At 43.9% G+C, this 22548-nt stretch overlaps 1 protein-coding gene across 3 annotated transcripts in view; it reads left to right on the top strand.

Annotated features, from left to right (window-relative positions):
* The first annotated feature begins 7981 nt into the window (after positions 1-7981).
* Positions 7982-22548, top strand: part of SP1 (Sp1 transcription factor) — a 36821-nt gene continuing 22254 nt past the window's right edge. The window contains exons 1-3 of one of the 3 annotated variants that reach the window (XM_063119659.1): positions 7982-8059; positions 10798-10886; positions 11557-12991. In XM_063119659.1, the coding sequence (XP_062975729.1) occupies positions 8053-8059; positions 10798-10886; positions 11557-12991 (1531 nt within the window). In that variant the 5' untranslated portion in view covers positions 7982-8052. Of the gene's footprint in view, positions 8060-8132; positions 8166-8387; positions 8446-10797; positions 10887-11556; positions 12992-22548 lie in introns of those variants that run through there. The other 2 variants (XM_063119661.1, XM_063119660.1) reach the window with 2 other exon arrangements.

Genomic DNA, 22548 nt, shown 5'->3' with positions numbered 1-22548 from the left:
GGCTGATACGCCAGCTGCGCCCCTTCTTAGAGTCAGAAGACCTAAAAACAGTAGTGCACGTGCTGGTAACCTCAAGTCTTGACTTCTGCAATGCGCTCTACATAGGGCTACCATTGTACCTAGTTCGGAAACTTCAACTAGTTCAAAATATGGCAGCCAGGTTGGTCACCGGTACACCTAGGGATGACCACATTACACCAACATTAAAATCACTCCACTGGCTGCCAATTAGTTTCCGGGCAAAGTACAAAGTGTTGGTCATTACCTTTAAAGCCCTAAATGGTTTGGGTCCAGGTTACTTGCGGGATAGCCTTCTCCCATATAGTCCGCCCCGCACACTCAGGTCCTCTGGGGTGAACTTACTTCAGTCGGCTAAAACTAGGCTGACATCAGTTTCCCAGAGGACATTTTCTTCTGTCGCCCCCAGATTGTGGAATGGCCTGCCAGAGGAGATTCGTAAAATTAACTCTATGTGTGACTTTAAGGCAGCTTTAAAGACTAGCCTTTTCTGGCAGGCCTATTCAGATCAATGTTAAATCATGAATTTTTAAGATGTATTGATTCCTGTTCTAATGTTGTTCCCCGCCTCGATCTAAAAGGAGAGGCGGGTAAGAAATAATTTATTATTATTATTATTATTATTGTTGTTGTTGTTGTTGTTGTTGTTGTTGTCCTGTGATTGGCAGTGGCTGTCCAATGTTTCAGGCTGGAGCCTTTCCCAGTTTGGAGGTCCAATTTCCAGAGGGGTAGCTGTGTTAGGCGGTTGTAGCGAAAGCAAGCAAGAAACCTGTTGTTGTTGTCTAAAAACAACAACAACAACCCAAGACACTCTGTCAATGACTTTAAGGGGACAAAGGAATTTCAAAGGCAGTTGTCAATGTGGAATTGGTAAAGTACTACTCAGCTCTATTTCATGTGGTTTTATTTTTAAATCTTTAAAGTTGCACTGCAAATGTTAATTGGCTCACCATTGCGATGATGTTATTACCCAACAATGTTTTCTCAATGGCAACCATTAACATAATCATCACTATTACTACTTTTTGCATTTCAATTCTCTCTGACAACACACTTTACATTCCTCTCTGTCTCCCCACAGCATAAATCTGTCAATCAGAAATTGACACTTCATGCATCTGATGACTAGACAGTGTCTCCAAAAGCTTATGCTAAAATAAATTTGCTAGTCTATGCCACAAGACTGTTGTTTTTCAAGATGCCTGTGACCTTTGACATGCAAGGCATGTGTTCATCCACTGAACTATGGCCCTTCCCATGTCACTGCTATAACTTTATGCGTCTATTCATAGATCACAACAGCCCACTGTGGCTTAATTTGCCTGCAGGAGTTGTCAAGTTACTCCAGGTGCCTATGAGCACCCATCTTCTCATGTCACGCAAACCCAGGCAGCAGGGGTTGTTTGAGGGTTAAAACAGACCATGGGTTACTTGAGGGTTGCTGAATCCTCAAACAAGCCCTGCCACCTGGGTTTGCATAACACAACATGCCATGACAAGCCAGGTTCCCACGTGTGTAAGCCTATGCGGCAGGGTCTTGCTATTTACTGTTTTACTCTGTACAGCACCATGTACATTGATGGTGCTATATAAATAAATAAATAAATAAATAAATAAATAATAATAATAATAATAAGAAGAAGAATGTCAAACCACTCAGGTACCACTCAATTGTGTGGGTCCTCATCACAAAATTATCACCCCCACGATTTGCCTAGATGGCATTTTCTGGCAAAGACCTTTACAATTGATTCCACTGATTGAGTACCTTTAAATGCTACAGCAGTGCCATGGGATGAATTCAAAGAAAAGTGGCTCCCATGGTTCAAAAACGTAACTATATGTTCACAGTGTTGGGGTTTCTCCCTTTTTAAAATAAAAAGTGGTATATCAATCCTAAGATAAATAAATTTAATGAAGAACCCGATTCCATTCTCACAATTTAGCCACCATTTCACAGCACAAGGTACACACATGAGATCATATTGTTTATTCTGGTTTAATTACTTTAAGTAACCACATCATGGAAGAAAACAAGATGTGTTAGATTCAGGAAGAGGCAAAACACTGGAGAATAAAGGTAATTTAGCTGAATGTGGTGAGATTCAGAATGAAAATCTGCAGTCTAGACATGCCTGCACCCAAATGTTATTTTATTTATTTATTACATTTCTATACTGTCCAATAGCTGAAGTTATAATTTTAGCACATTAGGCCGCAGTCCTATACACACACATGAGTAAGTCTCATTGAACTCAACGAAGCTTACTTTTGAGTAGAAATGGATGGGTTTCCACTGTCAGAGGATAATTCAAGTTGCTGTTCAATAAATTTGTAATTCACTCAGTATAGTTTTGTATTTTACATTTCATAGTTACCTTGCATAATTTCAAGCAGCTTCTGTTACTGGATTCAAGGGCTCCAAAATTTGTCAGCCTTTCTCACCCTCCTGACAGCAAACAGGATGCAGTCCCCTGATTCCCATTTCTTTTTCACTACATCCTTCCTCTTCTTCATGATAATAATTATTTAATGTAATAATAACAGTGGAAAGCAGCTTAGCTCTGCAACACATCCCCATGGAAGTATGGTTGTTGTAAAAGATGCTAGGTAAAAATCTGCATTTTCAGTAAATGGGCAACTACTTGCAATTATGATTTGTCAGCTCTAGACTAGTCAAACAAAAGCTTCTTAAAAGCAACCTAGATTACAAAATCCTCTCTATGGCTGCTACTCTCAAACTGGAGCTGGAAGCAGTTCTAGATTAGGAATGCCAGGTCCAGACCATGCCTGTGGGTTCATGAGGCAACAGAAGCAGCGTCTCCTCCAATCCTGGTGCTCATATGATCCATTCTGTCCCATCTACTTAACAAGCTGGAATCTAGTTGCAGCCAAGGCAAAAAACCTGGATGAAGATTACTTTGGGTTGTGACAGGTCCAGCCCAAAGCTAGGGATGGACAGACCAGCTATTGCAGCACGGCTGGCTCCAGATTTTTGAGGGCCCTTGGACACCCTCTTTTTCATAATTGATATCACTTTCTTGTTTAACAGGAAGTGAGATGTTGACCAAGTAGACGGTGGCATTTATTGCTGCTTCTCCTTCTCTCCACCATAATTGCCGGGCAAGAGGCAGGTGAACAAGCAAGTTGCTGTGGTGAAGAGGAGGAGCAATTCCAGGGAGCTTTTGTCAGTTGGCCCCTGCTGGGGTGTGGGCCCTGACCATGCCTACCCTTGACACCAGCCCTACATACAAGATACCAGACCTGGTGTACATGTTCTCCATTCCAGGAACCTGAAGTGCAGCAGGCAGAAATTTGCTCCTCATTGATCAGGCAAGAGTAGAAGGCCTAGTATTCATATCAGTCCAGTCCAACCCAAAGGCCTTGTACTACTTTCCAGCCACAGAGGCCGATATACCCCGTTCTGTATCCAAAGAAGGCTCTGGGACTGAAGCACACACGATCCTGGATCAAACTGTGGATCCCTAAACACCTTGTGGCAGTAGTACTGAAAGATATTAAAGGTCTTCCCAGTTCCCTCCTTCCCAAAACAACTTCCATGGGCATTTGATTCCTAGATATTTAAATCAGGAAATTGCCCCTACTAATCCTCCAACAATCAGCTGGTAGCTCAGAGTAGCCTGAAAAAAGAAAAGCAGACTTTCCTCCTGGAATCTTCCTTCATGAGGAATCTTCCATTTCTGGCTTGCACATTGCATGTTCAGTCACAAGCTCAGTCACTGAATCATAGACCTGGTTTGCATGACACAGCAGACCATCAAGTGTTAATTTACCATTGAGGAGCTGTCCACATGTCAATGGCCATTATGAATATGCAACCACCGTCCGGGTGTTGCTGTGTCATGCAAACCCAGACGGCAGGGGTTGAGGGTTAATCAAACTTTGCATAGAGTTGGAAGGTAATAAAAGGCCAGCTACCCAAGAGTCAACCCCTTCAGTACTCACCACACTCATCCTCTACCCAGCATACAAATGGGGAAGGCTCTTGTCACTGCTGGCCTGTAGATCCAGGCCTTTTGATTTGTCCAAAATGCAGTATGCCCACCTTGTCAAAGACCTCAGTGCTTGCTACAGTACCCTTTGATGGTCTTTCTGGGTTGGCCATAATAGCTCCTGCAGAATCCTGCCTTTCTCCACTTCGCTCTTGAATCATGCACCAGGATGAATATGAAACCAGACAGCGGAAGCAACAGCAGAACTGTTCATATCAACAATCCATATTGTTCCACATGTTACATGGCATTTTTGTCTAGTGGACTTTTTTCAAAACTTAAGCTAAGAAACCCTGCAATTTTGGCTCCCCTCTGATCTCCAGGAACGAAATGAATACAATTCCCACAGTTAGGAATGGGGGTGTGAGATCATGCTTGGTAAAAGCTGAATTTCCCAGCTGCCAATTTAACACGGACGGCATCTGCTCTCACGTTGCATTTGGGGCTTCCTACAAGAGGGTTTCCATTGAGAGGATGAGAGCAGAATTTTGCTCTTTGTCCTTCTCAAAGCATCCAAAATCAACAAGAGTTGGGGTAATCATTCTATCTCATCTGCATTAACAGAATTTTATGAGGTAGTGAGAGAATTATATTTTCTTATACTGCAGAGCACTATAAGATGAGAGCATTATTTCTTCAACATCGATTCACATGATTTTGATGTAGCGCAGCCATCTTATTACATTTGTTTACATGGATGCAATTGTAGTTTTGGGGGCTGTTTTCATGGTGCCGGGTTGGCACCTTCTCCCTCTGAAGCCCCACGTTTTCCCTCTCCTGGGGTGGTGTCAGGTAATCCCGATGCCGAGGAGCCCGGGGTTTCTGGACGTCCATCTGTGTACTTCCACCAAGCACCACCCCTGGATTGACCCCAGACCACCATACTGACATTGCTCTAATTGAAAATGCCGGGATAAATCCTTGACTTTTTCTATTTGCAACTTCGTGGGAAATTATTATTATTATTATTATTTATTTATATAAAGCCCCGCAGTGGCTGCGAAGCTGCGCTTGCATCTTCTAAGCGACTCAGCACAGATCCACAGCCACCGCGGGGCTTTCCCTGCGTATAGACCGCCACCGGGTTAGATATTTACTTCTCAGCCCAACACATCCTCCCTTCATTTGGTTGAGGAAATAACACTTGACCCTAATGACCTGGACTGAAAGAGACAGTGGGTCCAGAGAGAACCCACCCCGAGATTAACTCAGGATGACACCTGATCAATGTTCCTTTTAACTTGAGGAAAGAGGAAGGAAAGGGAGATAGTAAAATGAGATGACTCCTACTGAATTTCAAAATTATCTGACCAAGGTCAATGGCTATAAAGTTCTGCAAAGGGATGTTGACCTTAGAATATGGAATAAGAATCAATTGTGCCTTATCCTTGAGAATCTGGCAAGCCCAGTATGGCTGGGGCAGATGCAGTCTTCCTGCTTCAGAGAGCCCTGTAAGTATCAAGCTGGTGGGCCTTATAGGGACTTAACCTAGTAACTGGAAGCCCTATACCAAGCTGTAGATATGACTCGGCAGCAGTCACTTTGGGAGACTAGCAGCCCCTCTATCATCCCAATGCTCACCAAGGTTTCAGCTATTATAAATTGGGGGGCGCGGGGAGTGCAGTCAGGGAAACAAGCAGTTGTGTGGGTGTTCACTCTTGTTAGTGCTATTTGCATCTGTATTTCTTGAAGCAGCTCTGAAGATCCAGTGAGTAGCAGGCTGAAGCTCAAATGGAAATCCTGTTTGTCAGCACATATCTGAACTACTATGCTAACACATTTCCTGAATTGTACATTGAACATTAGTCCTTCTCTAAGGAGCAGAGCAGAATTCTGGGCCAGCCCCAGGTTAATGATGTCAACATGAATCCACCTTTGTACCATTTACTCCGATAGTGATCATATCCAGTAATTCCATATAAATGCAGAAGACTACGGAAACAAAATTATGGAATAATCATTTTACTCCGGTGGACTGCTATTAACATTTAATTATTTATTGTATTGAACCTGCTCACTGTTATTTCCAACTTAAAGAACTGATACTGAACGATAGTACGAAGAACTTGAATTCAGGTTTCTAAGACCCATGATGAGCTCTGTATCTATCAGATTGCTACCTTATTTACCCACTCCACACCATTTACAGCACAAGCCTATGTATATACTCAGAAGTCCTACTACGTTCAATAAGACTTACTCCCAGTTGAACGTGTATACAGTTGCAGTCTTACAGTGCAAGCCTGCCTACTCAGACACAAACCTTTAATTGAAGAGGGCCTGCTCCCAGGTAAGAGGGTACAAGATTGTAGTCTTAATCCAAGTTTGTATACTCCTGATCAAGATTGTTAAGGATGACAATGCAAAAGATCCTTCCAGCGCGTTTACTCAGAAGTGCCCACTCAGTGCTATTAATTACATACATTTCCCACCTTTCATCCAAGAAAAGCAAAATGATTCTATTTTATTCTCATGGTAAGTCTGACCAGTTAGGCTGAGAGATGTCGACTGGCCCTGGTTCATTCAGTAAGTTTCATGGCTGAGGAGGGTGTGTGTGGATTTGGACTGGAGTCTTCATAGTTGTAGTCTGACACTCTTTTAACTTCTACAATCTCGAAGCTTACAATTCTGACCACGCTTAAGGTTTATTGACCTCAGTGGGCCTTTCCCCCTGTGTAAACACATTTAGGATGGAAAAATATGGCTACAACTTCACGCACATTTAAACAGGAGTAACTTCCATTGAACCTAGCGGGGCTCGCTTCGAAATAAACATGCTTAGAACTGTGCTCTTTTAACTGGTTTTCGTAAGAAAAATAGAAATAAGGGAGAAGCTAGCTTGCCTTACGTGACCTCAAGAGATCCCTCCCTTTGAGCTGTGTCTTCGAGCATGTGCAGAGAGCTTCCCTGCTAAAGGATTTTTGAAATATTTGTTTTTAAAGTATGTTATAAACTTTATTCAAATAAAAAATAAATGACAGACAATTTCTCTTTGCCTTTTTTTTTCATCCTCCTTGTGCTGATAATTAGCAAGATTTAATTCTATTTAAATCGCAAAAATTAAGACCGGATGTAAGCACCCTTTCACCGATTCCCAAGAATGAAAAGTACCAGCGTCACTTCTCCTTACATAACTCCATCGTTAAATGGAGGAAAAAGGCGGGACATCGCCCTCTACGCCCGAACTAAAATGGCGCTAACATCCGTCGCCTTTTCCTAAAACCGACAGGGACCGCCGTTCCCATTGGCCAATTTTATAACGTCTGTTCTCCTCATTGGAGCAGACAGTTTTCCTCTTTTCTCTTCTTGTCTCTGTTTGGCAACTGTTTGATTACTCTAAATCGCATCCTCCCATCGCTGATCTCTCTGTGTAGGCTGATTGGCTATGTTTAATGTCATTTCCCACTTTATTCCCGCCTTCTCCTGCCTAATGAAACGCTCTTGAGGCCCGCCAGAGTTCTGATTGGATTAGAGGCAACTCAATAACGAGTCAAGTTGCGCAAGTTCATCATACGGGTTCAACCTCAGAAACCTCGCGCGATCATCGATTGGCCAACTGCAACGTCAATTATTAGTTTGGTCTCGCCCTTTCCTCGCCCGTCGCACTCGACACGCTAGTCAGAAGAACGCACGCCTCAAGCTCCTCCTCCAGCCATTGGGCGGAGCTTTTTTTAGAGGCGTTTCCCGAAAGGGGCGCCGCCGCGGAGCTTTTCGTAAACTGCTCCCACTCTCCTCGCTTTCTACCCCCTCCCGCGTGAGACCCCGCCTCTCTTTGCCTTAATGGTTGGAAGTCACGTCATTCCCACTCAGCCCCTCCTTCCACGGCTCCCTTGTGGCTCTGTGATTGGGCGGCGCGCCGAGAGGCGTGTTCTTGGGCTTGGGCCGTGTCGGCGCAGCTCCCTCCCCTCGCCAACCCTTTGGCGGTCACCGGTGGGGTTAGGCTGTCTCGTCACCGACTTCGCTGCCCCCGCCCCGCCCACCCCTCCGGCGCCACTTGGGTTCGCCTCCCCCTTCAGTCAACATGAGCGGTAAGGATGGGACCATGGTGGCCGGGCGGGGGGCGCCGCCTTCCTTCCCTCTTCCGCGCCCCGCCCAGCCCAACCCCCCGGGCGGAGGGACCCGAGCGGGGGAGGGGTAACGAGCCTGGGGAGGGGACGGGAAGGCACGCCGGGAGCCGAGGGAAGCCTTCGGGGGAGGGGCCCCGAGAAGGGGAGCGGGGCTTATGATTGGGGGTGGAGGAAGCCGGCGAGGGCAAGTCGCCTCAGCGGGAAGGAGGAGGAGGAGAAGGAACGCGGCGGGGAGGGGGGGCGGTCAAGGGCGGGACCAGGTGGGGACAGGGATGGCGTTGGGGTGGGAATTTCTCAGCGGGAAACGAGAAGCGGCGGAGCAGGACGGAGCCTCCGTCACTCCCACGGTGCGGCCCAAGGTTGGGAGGGCCACGCAGGACATTGTCGGGGAGTTGGGGATGGTTGGAAGAGGAAGTTAAGACGAAAGTTCGTGTGTGTATATACACGTGAACACCCACCAGTGGATTGTTTGAGCCAGAGTGGCCTGGGCTAGCAGTGAAGGGAGAGTAGTATTGAACGTGTGCAGCGTTCTTTTCCCTCACGATTGAGCCAATCTTCGCCAGGCCTCCCATATGTCTGAAGTGGGGGTGGGGGTGCTTGGACTCCAGGAAGGAGAATTGTGACTTCTAGGCAGGCTGGAGACGCAGCACCTCACTTCTGAGGCTCAAATCCCTGAGAGGACCCTCGGAAAGGGTCCAGTACGTTGCCACACATTAATCTCCTAAAACGTAGAAGGGCCCCCACAGTAACTTGGTGGTGGTTTCTCTTAAAAACAAAATGTATCACATGCATGCAGGGATCCAGAAATCCCCAGGCCTTCTTTCTAGCCTCCTTTCTCCCGTGTATTCTCTGTTTCTAGGCATGAAACAAGGGTATATAGTTCATGTTGGGCTAGGCCACGTAAGGACAATGTGGGCTACCAACTTTTAGGTGGAATTCTTCATTGGGATGAACTTACTCAGAAGTCACTATGTTTGGCAGGCTTTGCTTGGTGTACAGTGGTGCAGAACTCCTTGTTGGGCCAGCTGCAAGTCAGAAGTTTGCATACTCCTACGCCATTTGGGACTGACTCATGCAACTGTCTCCCCTCCCCCTATCAGATGGCTTTTGCAATTGCTTTATACTGAGATCAACTTTTCTCAATATCAGCATGGTGCTTCACTACCATACAAAGAGGTGTGCCTGTGAACAGGGGCACTAGATCTGTATGTTTTTTTTAGCAACATGCCAATGGAAAATTAATACTTTTGGTCGCCTCTGCAGTAGAGAAGCACCAGTAGAAAAGCACACTGAGAAAGCTGGCTTTGTGCATTGATCCAGTACTGGGTTGTATTCCCTATTAAGCTTTAAAAAATAAAATTGAAAAACCAGTTTCTTCGCTGCATGGTGATGAGGGATGTTTGTCAGGGCATTGCTTTCCACATGGATTTCTGCCTGAGTTGCTTGCCAGATCTGCTTTCTTTTTTGATGTACATCTCTGAAGTTTGAAAGCTTGTTTGGTTCTACGCTAAGACTATGAGGAAGTGGCCAGCAGGGCTTTGGTTATGACAGATCCAAACTCTGATATCCTCCCAGCATACCGAATGGTCTTGATCACTGTTCTCAGCCTAGCCTGATTCATATGACTGTTATGAATCTGTACACTGTAGCCATTAATAATAGTAAATGACACCTCAGTTTTGTGAAAAGAGGCCATCTTGCTTTCATATATATTATTCCAAACATTACAACAACTCTTCCTCCTACCACCATTTCCCAGCCTCCCTTCCCTCAATTAATTTTCCATTGATGACACAAGACACTGCCCTCTTTTGGTATGCTGGCTGATACCCTTTAAAAGTTAACCAGACTTTTATTTGTTGCATTTGTGTCTTGCCCTTTGTTCAAGTTGCTTGGAGCTGCTGTGGTGTAGTGGCTAAAGTGTTGGACTGGGAGTTGGGAGATCCGGGTTCTAGTCCCCTCTCAGCCATGGAAACCCACTGGGTGACTGAGCCTGTCACAGACTCTCAGCCCAGCCTACCTCACAGGGCTGTTGTGAGGATAAAATGGAGATGAGGATTATGTATGCTGCCTTGGGTTTCTTGGAGGTAAAAAGGTGGGATATATGGTAAATGTAATAATAACAAATACATTTATTTATTTATTTTATTTAAGGATTTTTATGCCGCCATTCAGCCAAAAAAGGCTCTCATGGCGGCTTACAAAAGTATTTCTTGACAGTCCCTGCCCACAGGCTTACAATCTAAAAGAATGATGTCGTCACTCTTTCCTTATCTTCTCAAGAATCTTGTGGGGTATGTTAGACTGAGACAGAGGCTTGCTCTGGGCTATTCATTGCTGATTAGAAATTTGAACCTGGGACTTCCTAGACCAAGCTAAACAATATTCACTATACTATACTGGCTCTCTGTATTCCCAATCCCTTTTGTTTTGTTCCCTTGCTCTCTCTCTCTGTTCTCCCTGCCCTCCCCCCCCCCCCCACATATGGATCTTAAACTTGGGGATAGCTCTTCATGGTGCTAGGTGTTTTGGAGCATAAGCTCCAAAGGCAAGGTAGATATGCATCAATATCCAGTTTATAACCAAGGGTGCATAATAGGGTAACCAGAGTGCTTTGTTGGAGAAACTACTTGTTTTTGATGATTTATTTCATCATTCAGTTTTTCCTCTTTTTCCTCATGCCCCTCAATCCCATTCAGATCATGATATTTCAGAAGAAATGGTTATTATCAAGACTGAGAAGATAGACGAAGGCAGCAGTAATGATGGAGGAAACTGTGAGGGCCAGGTGAGTGTGGGTTCTAAAACAGGGAATGGGTGGGAACAGACAACATTTTTAGCGGGGGACGATTATCCCTGTGCCCTTATGGGTATTGTGATGGTACATTCTTGTATTTTGTTTCTTTGGGGAGAACGTGCTCTGAAATGTCAGTGTTTTTGCAGCTCTGCAAGCTTGGAGAGTTAGATTGAAAGAGTGGCAGTAACCATGTGGCTCTTGTGTTAGCAAAAGGCCAATTTTAGATGAGGGTGGGTTAATTAATAAAGGGCTTTTCCTCCAAGTTGTAACAGTGTTTTTGGTGAGCATTAGGATTTGAACTTCCTCAATTAAGACTTGTTCAACTGTAAAGCAGTCTAGCCGAAGCTTCCATTGGTTTGTAGGTTCATAGACTTGAACCTGTCGGAACAAATTTTAAAGCAGTTTTGAAACTCACCCTATGGTGAAAGATGTCTGTTTCGTTAGGGATCTTCTTATCTGTGACTTTCATCCTCTGTTGATCTGTACTATGCTTGTGAGTGCAATGTTTGCAGTTTTCTCCTTCTGGTTGTGGGTGGGTCACCTGTTTCTGATAGACATTTTGTGTGTATACTCCCTATTTTTATTTCCTGGATTTGTACAACCCATTGGACAGTCAAAAGGGTGCCTGACTCCTCCTTTCTCTGTCTGTGTTTCCTGTTAGGAATCTCAGCCTTCCCCTCTGGCTCTGCTGGCAGCCACATGTAGCAGAATCGAATCTCCCAATGAGAACACCGATGGCTCACAGGGACCACAGGGGGGCTCAAATGAACTGGACCTCTCTGCTGCTGCAACTCAAATCTCCCAGAATGCAAATGGCTGGCAAATAATTTCCACTCCCTCTGGGACTTCTGACTCCCCAAAAGACCAAGGGAGCCTTAGTAATGAGGAGAATGATTCATCGTCCAAAAGCCGGCCTGCTACCGCTGGACAATATGTGGTTACTACCACCCCCAACATGCAGAACCAGCATGTCCTGACAGGCTTGTCAGGAATGATACCCAACATTCAGTATCAGGTGATCCCACAGTTTCAAACCATGGATGGACAACAGTTGCAATTTGCTACCACCCCTACCCAAGTCAGTGTCCAGCAGGATGCCTCTGGCCAACTGCAGATCATTCCTGGGACAAACCAGCAGCTCATTGCAAATAGGTCTGGGACAGGCAATATCCTGGCTGCCATGCCAAATCTTTTGCAGCAGGCTGTCCCTATTCAGGGAGTGAGCGCTCTCTCAGGGCAGACTCAGTACGTCACAAATGTCCCACTGGCTCTGAATGGCAACATCACCTTGTTGCCTGTTAACAGCATTGCAGCCAGTTTAGCACCCACATCTCAGTCAGTTACTCTCAGCAGCTCTGGCTCTCAAGAGAGCAGCTCTCATCCAGTGACGTCTGGCACCTCCATCAGTTCCTGCAGCGTGGCCGCATCCCAAGCCAACTCCGCCTGTTTCTTTACCAATGCCAACAGCTACAATGCCACGACCACAACAGGTAACTTGGGCATCATGAATTTTTCCACCAGTGGCGCTGTGGGAACAAATGTTCAAGTGCAGGCACCTCAGAGGACAAGCAGTGCTCAAAACACTGATGCTCTGCAGGTTGCCGGAATTGCAGTCCAGCAAGGGCAACAGAAGGATACCGATCAAAACCAGCAACAGCAGCAGATCCTGGTGCAGCCTCAGCTTGTTCAAGGTGGGCAAGCTGGCCAGACTTTTACTACCCAAGATGCCTTGCAGAACTTGCAGATCCAGGCTCTCCCCAATGCTGGTCCCATCTTTATTCGAACACCCACTGTGGGGCCAAATGGACAGGTCAGCTGGCAGACTATTCAGCTGCAAAATCTTCAGGTTCAGAACCCGCAAGCTCAGACAATCGCTTTGGCTCCAGTGCAAGGAGTGTCGCTGGGGCAGACCGGGAGCACCAACACAACGCTCACACCAATAGCTTCTGCCTCCTTGCCCAGTGGTACTGTCACTGTAAATGCCGCTCAGCTATCCTCTGTACCAGGCCTTCAGACCATTAACCTTGGGGCTCTGGGATCTGGAATCCAGGTTCATCAGCTGCAAGGGCTTCCACTCACTATAGCGAATGCCACAGGTAAGTGAGAGATTTTAGTAATGCATATTATTGCCTTGAGATCAGCTTCCACTCTTAAAAGGGCAAGATTCTGACCCTCATTACTGGAGGCATACACTGGGACATATAAAGGCAAGCATGCTAAAAGACTGGAAATGAGGATGCTAGCTAAAAAATTGTTACACCGACATCGCAGCTGCACGGAATCATGCCGTAGAGAAATAGCTTTTACACAGTTGCAGGTATATGTGAAAGGGGCCATATGACTCGATGTGAAGGAGGGCCTAAAGGAGCTCTTCTCCCCCCCCCCCCCCCAAGACTGACAGAGATGAATTTAAGTCTAAGGTAGGGCTGGGCAACTGGTGACCCTCCAGGTGTTTTGTCCTGCAACTCCCATCAGCCCTATCCAGCATAGCCAGTGGAGAGGGATGATGGAAGCTATCTGCCAAAACATCTGGAGGGCCACAAGTCGACTACTGATGTATGCCATGTTTGGAGGGTCTGAGGGCATAGGGGAAAAATATGCTACAAATGATTGACTCTCCAGGTGGTTACATTAACCACAGAGTGATTTTTGTTTTAAGACGCTCCCTGAGTATAGTTGTCTGAATTTCAAATGTCCCTCTGGTCTTCATGGTCACACATGAAGATAAATGTGTGCAAGATAAATACAGCTACTGATTTAGTGACCAAGGCACTGTGTGGCCGCCTTCTGAGGTCATTGTTTTAAAAGTTCACTGAGGTTGATTTAAGCGCCATGAACTCTTCGATTGCTCAATGATATCTGTGCGTGGAAGAATGAATGTGCAAGTAAAACCCTTGTGACTTGGGAATTGAGGATTTCACATATGGAAGTAGAAAATAATAAGAAAAACATAAGCATAAGAGAAGGGATAAGGGAAGAGAACAAACATACTGAGTTGACTCACAAATGCCACTGACTTCAGAGTAACTCCCAAGTACATGTGTTTAGGGTCATGGCCTCAATGCATTGTATACACTCTCCTTAAATGATGCTGAATTAGAACCCAAACAAATTCAAAAGTATTGAGGAAGAAGGTAGTCTTTATATTGGCTTTTCATGAATATTAAGAAGAGCTCACTGGAGCCTGGGTGTTGTATGGGTCCTCATGTAGAATTTGTTTTCTGAACGATTAAATTGTGCATTGCTGACACAGGGCCAAACAGCGTGTTATGTTGGAACACAGTGTTTGAAATTCCCAACAAAAATTTATTTTTCTAAAAGCAGTTATAGAGGCTGCTGAGAGGCATTACATATTTTTCCGTTGTGCTGCAGCCCTGATCCAGATAATTCCCTGCCCCCCCCTCCCCTCCCCTCCCCTCCCCTGGTGGTATTGACTGATATTCAAGGCTAATAGCTCCAAGTGGGCAATTTGGATCAGGGCTATAGCTTGTGGGTGTGGCGAGAGAATGGTTAGATCCCCCTCCCTGTGCTGGTGTCCTGATCTAAATTGGTAGAGGGGAGCTACTTTTACAGGAGGAAAATACCTTGGGAGAAGGGAGAGTCAAACACAGATTGTACATGAAACATGTTGCTTGACTCACTGTATTTAACATTTGTGCTGGAGCATCCTGACCTTGATAGTCATGTAGTTCAGGGTTGGCATGTTATCATAGTACAGGTTTTACTTGATGGAGAGTTCCTTCCTGAGTCTGCATTTATGGGAGCAAAATAATGTGTGAACCAATAGCTCATGATTCTTGGTTATGGCTACATTTCCAAAATAGCTTCCCCTTCCAGACAGGGTGGATAAAAATCAATGATTTTTTAAAATTTTAATCGGATTTTTAAAAATAAATCGGATTTTTAAAATAAAATGCTTTTTGAGGAAAAATCTATCTAAATATAGTTTTCTATTTAAGATACATTATAGTCCAAAGGTTATTAATCATGAAATAATTATGTAGCATGAGGCTGTATAATCATGCAATGTTTAAATTTTTTGGTAAATGAATTCCATTAATCCATTCACAATGTCATGCTCTTCCAGAGGTTTCTGTAAGGTTATTGGGCAATTTTTCTATCTAGAAGATATCACAGATGCTTGCTTTTACAATTCTCAAAACTGTGAATTTGTGTCTGCGGAGATGACAATCCCATTGCAAATCTATGTACACCGAATCAACCCCTTACCTCTTAAGTGCTAAGTTTCAAAAAATTCTATGAATAGATTGTTGGGAGTGGAATAGATCTGCACAAGAAGCTAAGATTAAAATTAATCTGAAAAGTTGTTATTCTAAAAATGAAACCTTCATCTGGTTGTAAGTATTAAGATTATACCAACGAGAATGAGTCTTTGGTAACTCTGAGTTGTGTAAAATATAGCGAGGAAGAGTGCGCTTTTGGGTGGGGGGAAGTCACATGATTAAATCGAGTCTTTGAGTAGTGATTTAAATCGTGATTTAAATTGATTTTAATCAAAGCTGCTCTGCTTCCAGATGTGTTGGATTGCAGGTCCCATCATTCATAGCCCCCCCTGGCCAATGCCCATGCTGGCTGGGAATGATGGGAGTCGCAGTCCAACACATCTGGAGGACAGCAGCTTGGGGAAAGCTGCTCCAAAACATAATAGGTCAGAGGTGTTGCTATTGCTAAATTGTGGCTGGTAACTGCATTGCTTCCATGGATGCAGATGACGCTCTTATTGTGATCCAACCCCTACTTGCTCATTTTATGAAATAAATGTTATACTGTGAGTGTTAAGCATGGCTTTTTCTGCCATGTGTCAGCAAGTGCAATTGTAGAAGCCGATGTTGAATTTTGCATCCGGAGAATTTTATTTTTTAAAAAACAGGAACACAGTGTTCTAGCCCTTGTGGTTAAGAAAAAAATGTAGTTGCAATAGATCTTTATACTTCCAGTAGTCTAGGGGTTGGTCCTAACCCCTGCAGTTTCCTTATCTTTTGGCCAGAAGTCTCTTAGCCATTTGGACCCAGGATAGTAAAGTGACTAAATTGAAATTTGAACTAGCACTGGCTTATACCTGAGACTTATTTCAGAGTAGATCCAATACTGATTATGAAAGTGATTCTGTTTAGAAAGCCTATCATGTTTGTTCTTGTTCCTGCTTCGCATTTGTTTCTGGGGATGATGCATATTTAAATGTTTTGTACTCCAATTGAAATCCAGTTTCTCCAGTGAGTTGGAGATCTTTAGCGTAACTTACGTGCTGCCTGGCTTTAATTTCTGTTTCCACCACAAAGAGTAATTAAGCTGCTTTGGAGAAGCTGTCTTAGTAGCGTGCTGAACTGCTTGTACATAGGTGAGGCTTCTGTTACTGGCACCTGTCCAGAAAGCTGCTTGTGTGCAAGTGTGTGCCTCATTAATAGTCATGGGTTAGTGTACATCCTTCTTCTGTCACGTCCTTTGTATTAGATTTTTGTACGGAGAGGGCTAGATCATACTGAGATTATTAAAAGGGTATTGCGTACTTGATGCTAAAAAAATCCATGTTGACGCAGTCTGAATTCTAAACCAAGAAAAGTGAAATTCTGCGGCTTACATAAACTACGTATTTATTTAATTTATCATTGTTTAGCAGTTCCCATTTTGCATAATTTTGAAAATCGTGGGTTAGTGGCAAGGCTGTCTTCAGGACACTGAAGTCCTGCTTTTGACCACAGGAAATCTTATTTAGCAGTTCCTCTGACTGCTGAGATTTCAGCAAGCCTTGTCCACACACTTCAAACATCTATTCACAGCCATGAGGCCTAGAAATATACTGTTTTTTAAAAAGGAAGCTGAGATTTCTACAAAGTTGAATTATGTGCCCTATGCCACATTTTATATCTTTTTTGTATCCCTGCATACACACAGCCCTAGTAATGATGATCCCTTCAACTGCATGTTGTGTTCCCTATTTTAAGTCTGTTCAGTGTGTAGGGTGGATGGGGGAGGGCGATGGTTGTGTCATACCTCCGGTAGATGCAGTACTGCATGTTTCTCAATGTTTGTTTTGACTTAGAATTTTAAATTAGAGATGCCTTTAATGGTTCATTTCTCTTCCTCCCCCCCTCCCCCTGCATTCTCTAATTTTGGAAGTGTAGATATCCTGTATGTTCCAAATTAGGGAAGCCTGACATTTTTATAAAAGTTCAGGCAGGTCTATGCTACAAACTGTCTTAATTATCCCAGCTTCTCTTTTCCTCCATGCCCCCTTTCATCTAACTATCATTATTTGGGGAAGCTGAGAATTCTTGATTAGTAGTTTCCAGGATTCCATGGCAGAAGCCGTGGCAGTTAAAACATTTCTCTTTTCAGTGTAGATATAGCAGGGTGGATAAAGATCAATGATTTTTTTTAAAAATAAAATAAAAATTGATTTTTTTTATTTAAATTGGATTTTTTTAATTTAAATTGGACTTCTTTTAATAAAATGCTTTTTGAGGAAAAATCTATCTAAAGATAGTTTTCTATTTAAGATACATTATAGTCCAAAGGTCTATAAAGTCCTCATGAAATAAGGATTCATTTTTAATTATGTAGCATGAAGCTGTTTAAATTTTTTGGTAAATGAATTCCATTAATCCATTCACAATGTCATGCTCCTCCAGGTTTCTTTCAGATTATTTTTCTCCTTCCAATAAAGTACAGCAGAAAAGTTGTCCAAATATGAATGATTAACCTATTAAACTGGAGATAGTTCACCTCGCAAAAAAAATCATAATTATCTGTCTATGATGAGTTTCTAATAGTATAACCAAATCAGTATTTTTTGATATAACTGTAAAACTAATCTGAAAAGTTGCTATTCTAAAAATGAAGCCTTCGTCTGGCTGTAAATATTAAGAGTATACCAGCAGGAATGAGTCTTTGGTAACCCAAAGTTGTGTAAAATATAGCGAGGAAGAGTGCACTTTTTTGTGGGGGGGGGGGGGAGTCACATGATTAAATTGAGTCTTTCTGAGTAGTGATTTAAATCATGATTCAAATTGATTTAAATCAAATCCACCCTGAGATATAGCCTCTGCCTTAACTAAACAGGGCTAAATAGTGTGGTACAAACTTTAAAAAGTTTATGTTGAGACATTTAATGACATTGCTATTAGCAATGGTCAACACTGTTCCTTTTTCCACACAGCTATTTTCTACGTCATCAAATTAGGAAGTCAAACATGATGAAACTTTAACCCTTCCTGATATTATCAGATCTTTCCACTCAAGCTAGAACAGAGCCTCACAAAAACTTGTGCAAATGAGCATTGTAGTGAGAATCATATTTAGATTTTCCCTTTGCACTAGAATTCAACTGGTTCTGCTGCTTAACCTTTTAGTAGCTTGAACTATAATAGTGGCAAAGCTAAACCCAAACTGCATGGAATCAAGCAAGGTAGAATATAGGTCGACTCCCTCAGCCAAATTCAAATGGCTTGGAACTCTGGGTTTCTTTGAGTGTTTGTCTTCGAAATGTATCATTCATGATTTACAGCGTACTGCTAAAATTTGATTAGTTATGGGTTGGGAGCTAGTGAATTCCTAGTCTTACATCTGTGTACATCATAGCTCTTAATTATTGTTGAGTATTAAAAAACACCCTTGTGCTCAAAGAGGCAAATATTTCTGATTCTTACTTGTATTATTTAGAGTGAGGGAGGAAGCAGCAGCCAGGCACCTCTCCACCGTGCCTGGGTCCAGCTCCAGGTGAGAGCCCCCTCCCTCCTGCTACCAACTGTCACTGCAGAGGCCACCAGTGAGGGAGGAAGCAGCAGCCAGGCACCTCTCCACCGTGCCTGGGTCCAGCTCCAGCTGAGAGCCCCCTCCCTCCTGCTACCAACTGTCTCTGCAGAGGCCACCAGTGAGGGAGGAAGCAGCAGCCAGGCACCTCTCCACCGTGCCTGGGTCCAGCTCCAGCTGAGAGCCCCCTCCCTCCTGCTGTCAACTGTAACTGCTGAACTTTGCAACTAAGATTGTAGTGCCTGAATTTGCTTTCCTTTCCCCCTCCTCCTCCTCCCTCCCAATCCCTTTTCCTTTTGTGTCATGTCTTTTAGATTGTAAGCCTGTGGGCAGGGACTGTCAAGAAATACTTTTGTAAGCCGCCGTGAGAGCCTTTTTTGGCTGAATGGTGGCATAAAAATCCTTAAATAAATAAATAAATAAATTATTCATACTTACAGTGCCATTGGTACATATGCTGTTTTACAGCAAAAGCAGAAAAGACCCAATTGCTGCCCCAAAGAGCTTTAAACCTAAAAGTTTGGTGGACACAGGACAGAGTGTTGGCAAAAGGAGGGGAAGAGAATGCAAACAGGCACAGGGTAGGGTAAACAGGCACTGGGTAGGGTAAAACTAACAGTATAAAGTCAGAACAAAATCAAGTTTTAAAAGCTTTAGGAAAAAGAAAAGTTTTTAGCTGAGCTTTAAAAGCTGTGGTTGAACTTGTAGTTCTCAAATGTTCTGGAAGAGCGTTCCAGGCATAAGGGGCAGCAGAAGAAAATGGACGAAGCCGAGCAAGGGAAGGAGAGACCCTTGGGCAGGCGAGAAACATTGGTCCGGAAGCTCCAGCTGGTACAAAACAGGGCAGCCCGTTTACTAACAGGGACTGGCTGGCGAGATCACATTACGCCAGTTCTTTTACAACTTCATTGGCTGCCAGTCCAGGTCCGGGCCCGATTCAAAGTGCTGGTATTGACATTTAAAGCCCTAAACGGTTTGGGGCCAGGTTATTTGAAGGAATGCCTCCTCCCATATGTACCTGCCCGGACCTTAAGATCATCTACAGGGGCCCTTCTCCGTGAGCCCCTGCCAAAGGAAGTGAGGCAGGTGGCTACTAGGAGGAGGGCTTTCTCCGCCGTGGCACCCCGGTTGTGGAATGAGCTCCCCAGAGAGGTCCGCCTGGCTCCTACACTGTACTCCTTTCATCGCCAGCTGAAGACCTTTTTAGTCACTCAGTATTTTAACACTTAATTTTAACTCAAATTTAAATTATACTGTTTTAACTCTGTATTTTAACCTTATATCAATTGTGCTTCGTGGTTTTATCCTGGTTGTGCTTTTTATATTGTATTTTGTATTTGTATTTTTAACTTGTTGGTTGTTTTATGGTGGGTTTCATTTTTGTGAACCGCCCAGAGAGCTTCGGCTATTGGGCGGTATAAAAATGTAATAAATAAAGAAATAAATAAACATGGCATCAGAGGAGCGAAGAGCACGAGCGGGGCAATAGTGTGAGATGAGAGAGGAGAGATAGGAAGGAGCTAGACAGTGAAAAGCTTTGTAGGTCAACAGGAGAAGTTTATATTGGATTCTGAAGTGAATTGGAAGCCAATGAAGAGATTTCAGAAGTGGAGTTACATGGTCAGAGCGGCGAGCCAAGAAGATGATCTTAGTAGCAGAGTGGTGAACAGAAACCAACGGACTGATGTGAGAAGAAGGAAGGTCAGTCTCAAACAACCCGTGCCATCTGGGTTTCCATGACACAGCAAGCCACAACAAGCCTGGGTGCCTGTGGGCGAAATGCAAAGGTAGCATGCCCAGGTACCCAGAAGAATGTGACAGGCCCCATGGGTAAATTAAACCACAGTGAGCTACTATGTTATGCAAACCATGTCAGTGGAGCTATAGGCAGTACAGTGCAAGAGAAAGCTCTGGTTAACAACATTAAGACAGTTACTTAAATTAAATCCTCTGGGTGGCAAGTTTGAAAGGAGAACAGCTTGTTGGTTAAAGAAACAAAATTGAATAAACCGGTAAACGTGACCTTTAATCAATTTAACTCAACTAGAGTACAAATCGAAGATTTTCAAAAGGGATCATTCAGGGTAGTTGTATGTGAGAGTAACTGTTTTTGGGGAGGGGTGGAACTGCAAGGAGAGCATATCCGTGAGCTGCATTTCTGTCGAACTTGTGAAAGTATTAACTTATGCAGATTACTTGTGCCTAAATGTGTAGATGACTTGTGGCCCCTGTTCACAATTCTTTTTAGCCTACCTCTTGCTGTGAAACAGGCTGCCCAGCCCTGTTTTGGAGAATGGTAAACTTGTAAAATCAAGTGTTTGCTCAAGTACTAACGCTACAGCTTTCAAGTTGCTTGTGTTACCTTGTGTCTGTGGTGGGATGCAGGGTTCCTGCCTGCCTTAGTGCACAAGATGTTGAATATGTGGCATGTTTTTAAATAAGGAAAGGGTGTGGGGGGCATAGTCTGGGCCCCTAAACAACTTGGTTCTTTCAATGTGATGTTCAGCAAAACATGTATTATAAAACCAATGGAAAAGACCATAAATTGAAACGTCACAAGTTTTTTTTACACATTTGGATGCTTTATTCCTTTAACATTGGAGTTAACTTTGAAAAACTAAAATGGCATTAGAGTGAGGAACTTGTAAGCAGTTCATTATTTTTCCTGAAGATGCAATAATGTCCAGAATCACGTAGTTAGTCCTGATGCTTCTAGAGACAAGATTGCAACCTACCAAACTTGATGGGGCCTTCTTATATGTAACAAATACATGTTTTTGAATGGGGTGTGTGCGACTTATGGCATAGATAATTAACGTAAGCATTTAACGGAAGTGTCTAAATCACATAGATAAGCACCTGGTTCACACATAATCACATCCCATGGGTTGTTGGGGCTGTGAGCATGCTGCCTCCTGCCTGCTCACCGCTTCCACTTTGCATCCAGTTGTTGAGGGGAAAGCAACTGAGAACTTTAACCCATAGTTCGTTGCTGGATTAAAATTCCAAGTTGTTTCCCCCTCAACCCAGGTTTCCAGGCTCACACGTCATACTGAACAACCCAGGAACAGAGCATCTGTTTCCACAAAGCAGCTAGTGGTAGGAAGGAACAGGGCATTGCTGGATTGTTTCCTCAAAGCAGCAGCAGAGAGGCAAACCCACTCACTTGCTCCTGCATGGTCCCAACAACCCATGATTAGTCATTAATGCAAACAGGATCAGTATTGAAATGAGGACCATACAGGGCCTTCCTTATAGAATCATAGAATCATAGAATAGTAGAGTTGGAAGGGGCCTAAAAGGCCATTGAGTCCAATCCCCTGCTCAATGCAGGAATACATCCTTGATTGTCTTGATAGTCCAGCAGTATCAATTTAATTGTAAAATGACTGTGCAAGAGCACAATTAAAAAACAACTACCTCTCTCAGCATTGATGTTTGCTTCTTTAAGGAAACATCCTTGGGGTGTGTTCAACAATAGGAGGCCAATCTGTGGCATAGCTACCAGAAGTGGTGCAAGCAAAGGAGGTTTATGGTTCCTCTTGACTGGAGTGTAGGAGAAATGCCCAAGAGCCTGGCAGTGACACAGAGCCATCCCGGTGTGCTTGTCTTCTGTCCTCTTAGCTACTCTGTAGCTCATCATGGGGAGCAGTGGGGCGGAAAGCAAATATAATACAGCTAGCAGTAGAGTGGTGCTTTTGTACTCAGGGCAGTGTGCCAAATGAGTTGGCCACCACTGCATTAAACTAATGGGTGGGCAACTTCTGGGGCTTGAGGGAGGGTCACATTGGCCCCTGGGAACCCTTTGGGGGCCTCCCTCCTATTGCCTGGAGTGGCTGCTGTTGCCGAAATCCCAGCTACTCTGCTGGAAAACACAACACTT

The sequence above is a fragment of the Elgaria multicarinata genome, chromosome 3 (assembly GCF_023053635.1).
Source record: "Elgaria multicarinata webbii isolate HBS135686 ecotype San Diego chromosome 3, rElgMul1.1.pri, whole genome shotgun sequence".
NCBI lineage: Eukaryota > Metazoa > Chordata > Lepidosauria > Squamata > Anguidae > Elgaria > Elgaria multicarinata.
The sequence above is the reverse complement of the archived record's forward strand: the minus strand, read 5'-3'. Positions and strand labels throughout refer to the sequence as shown.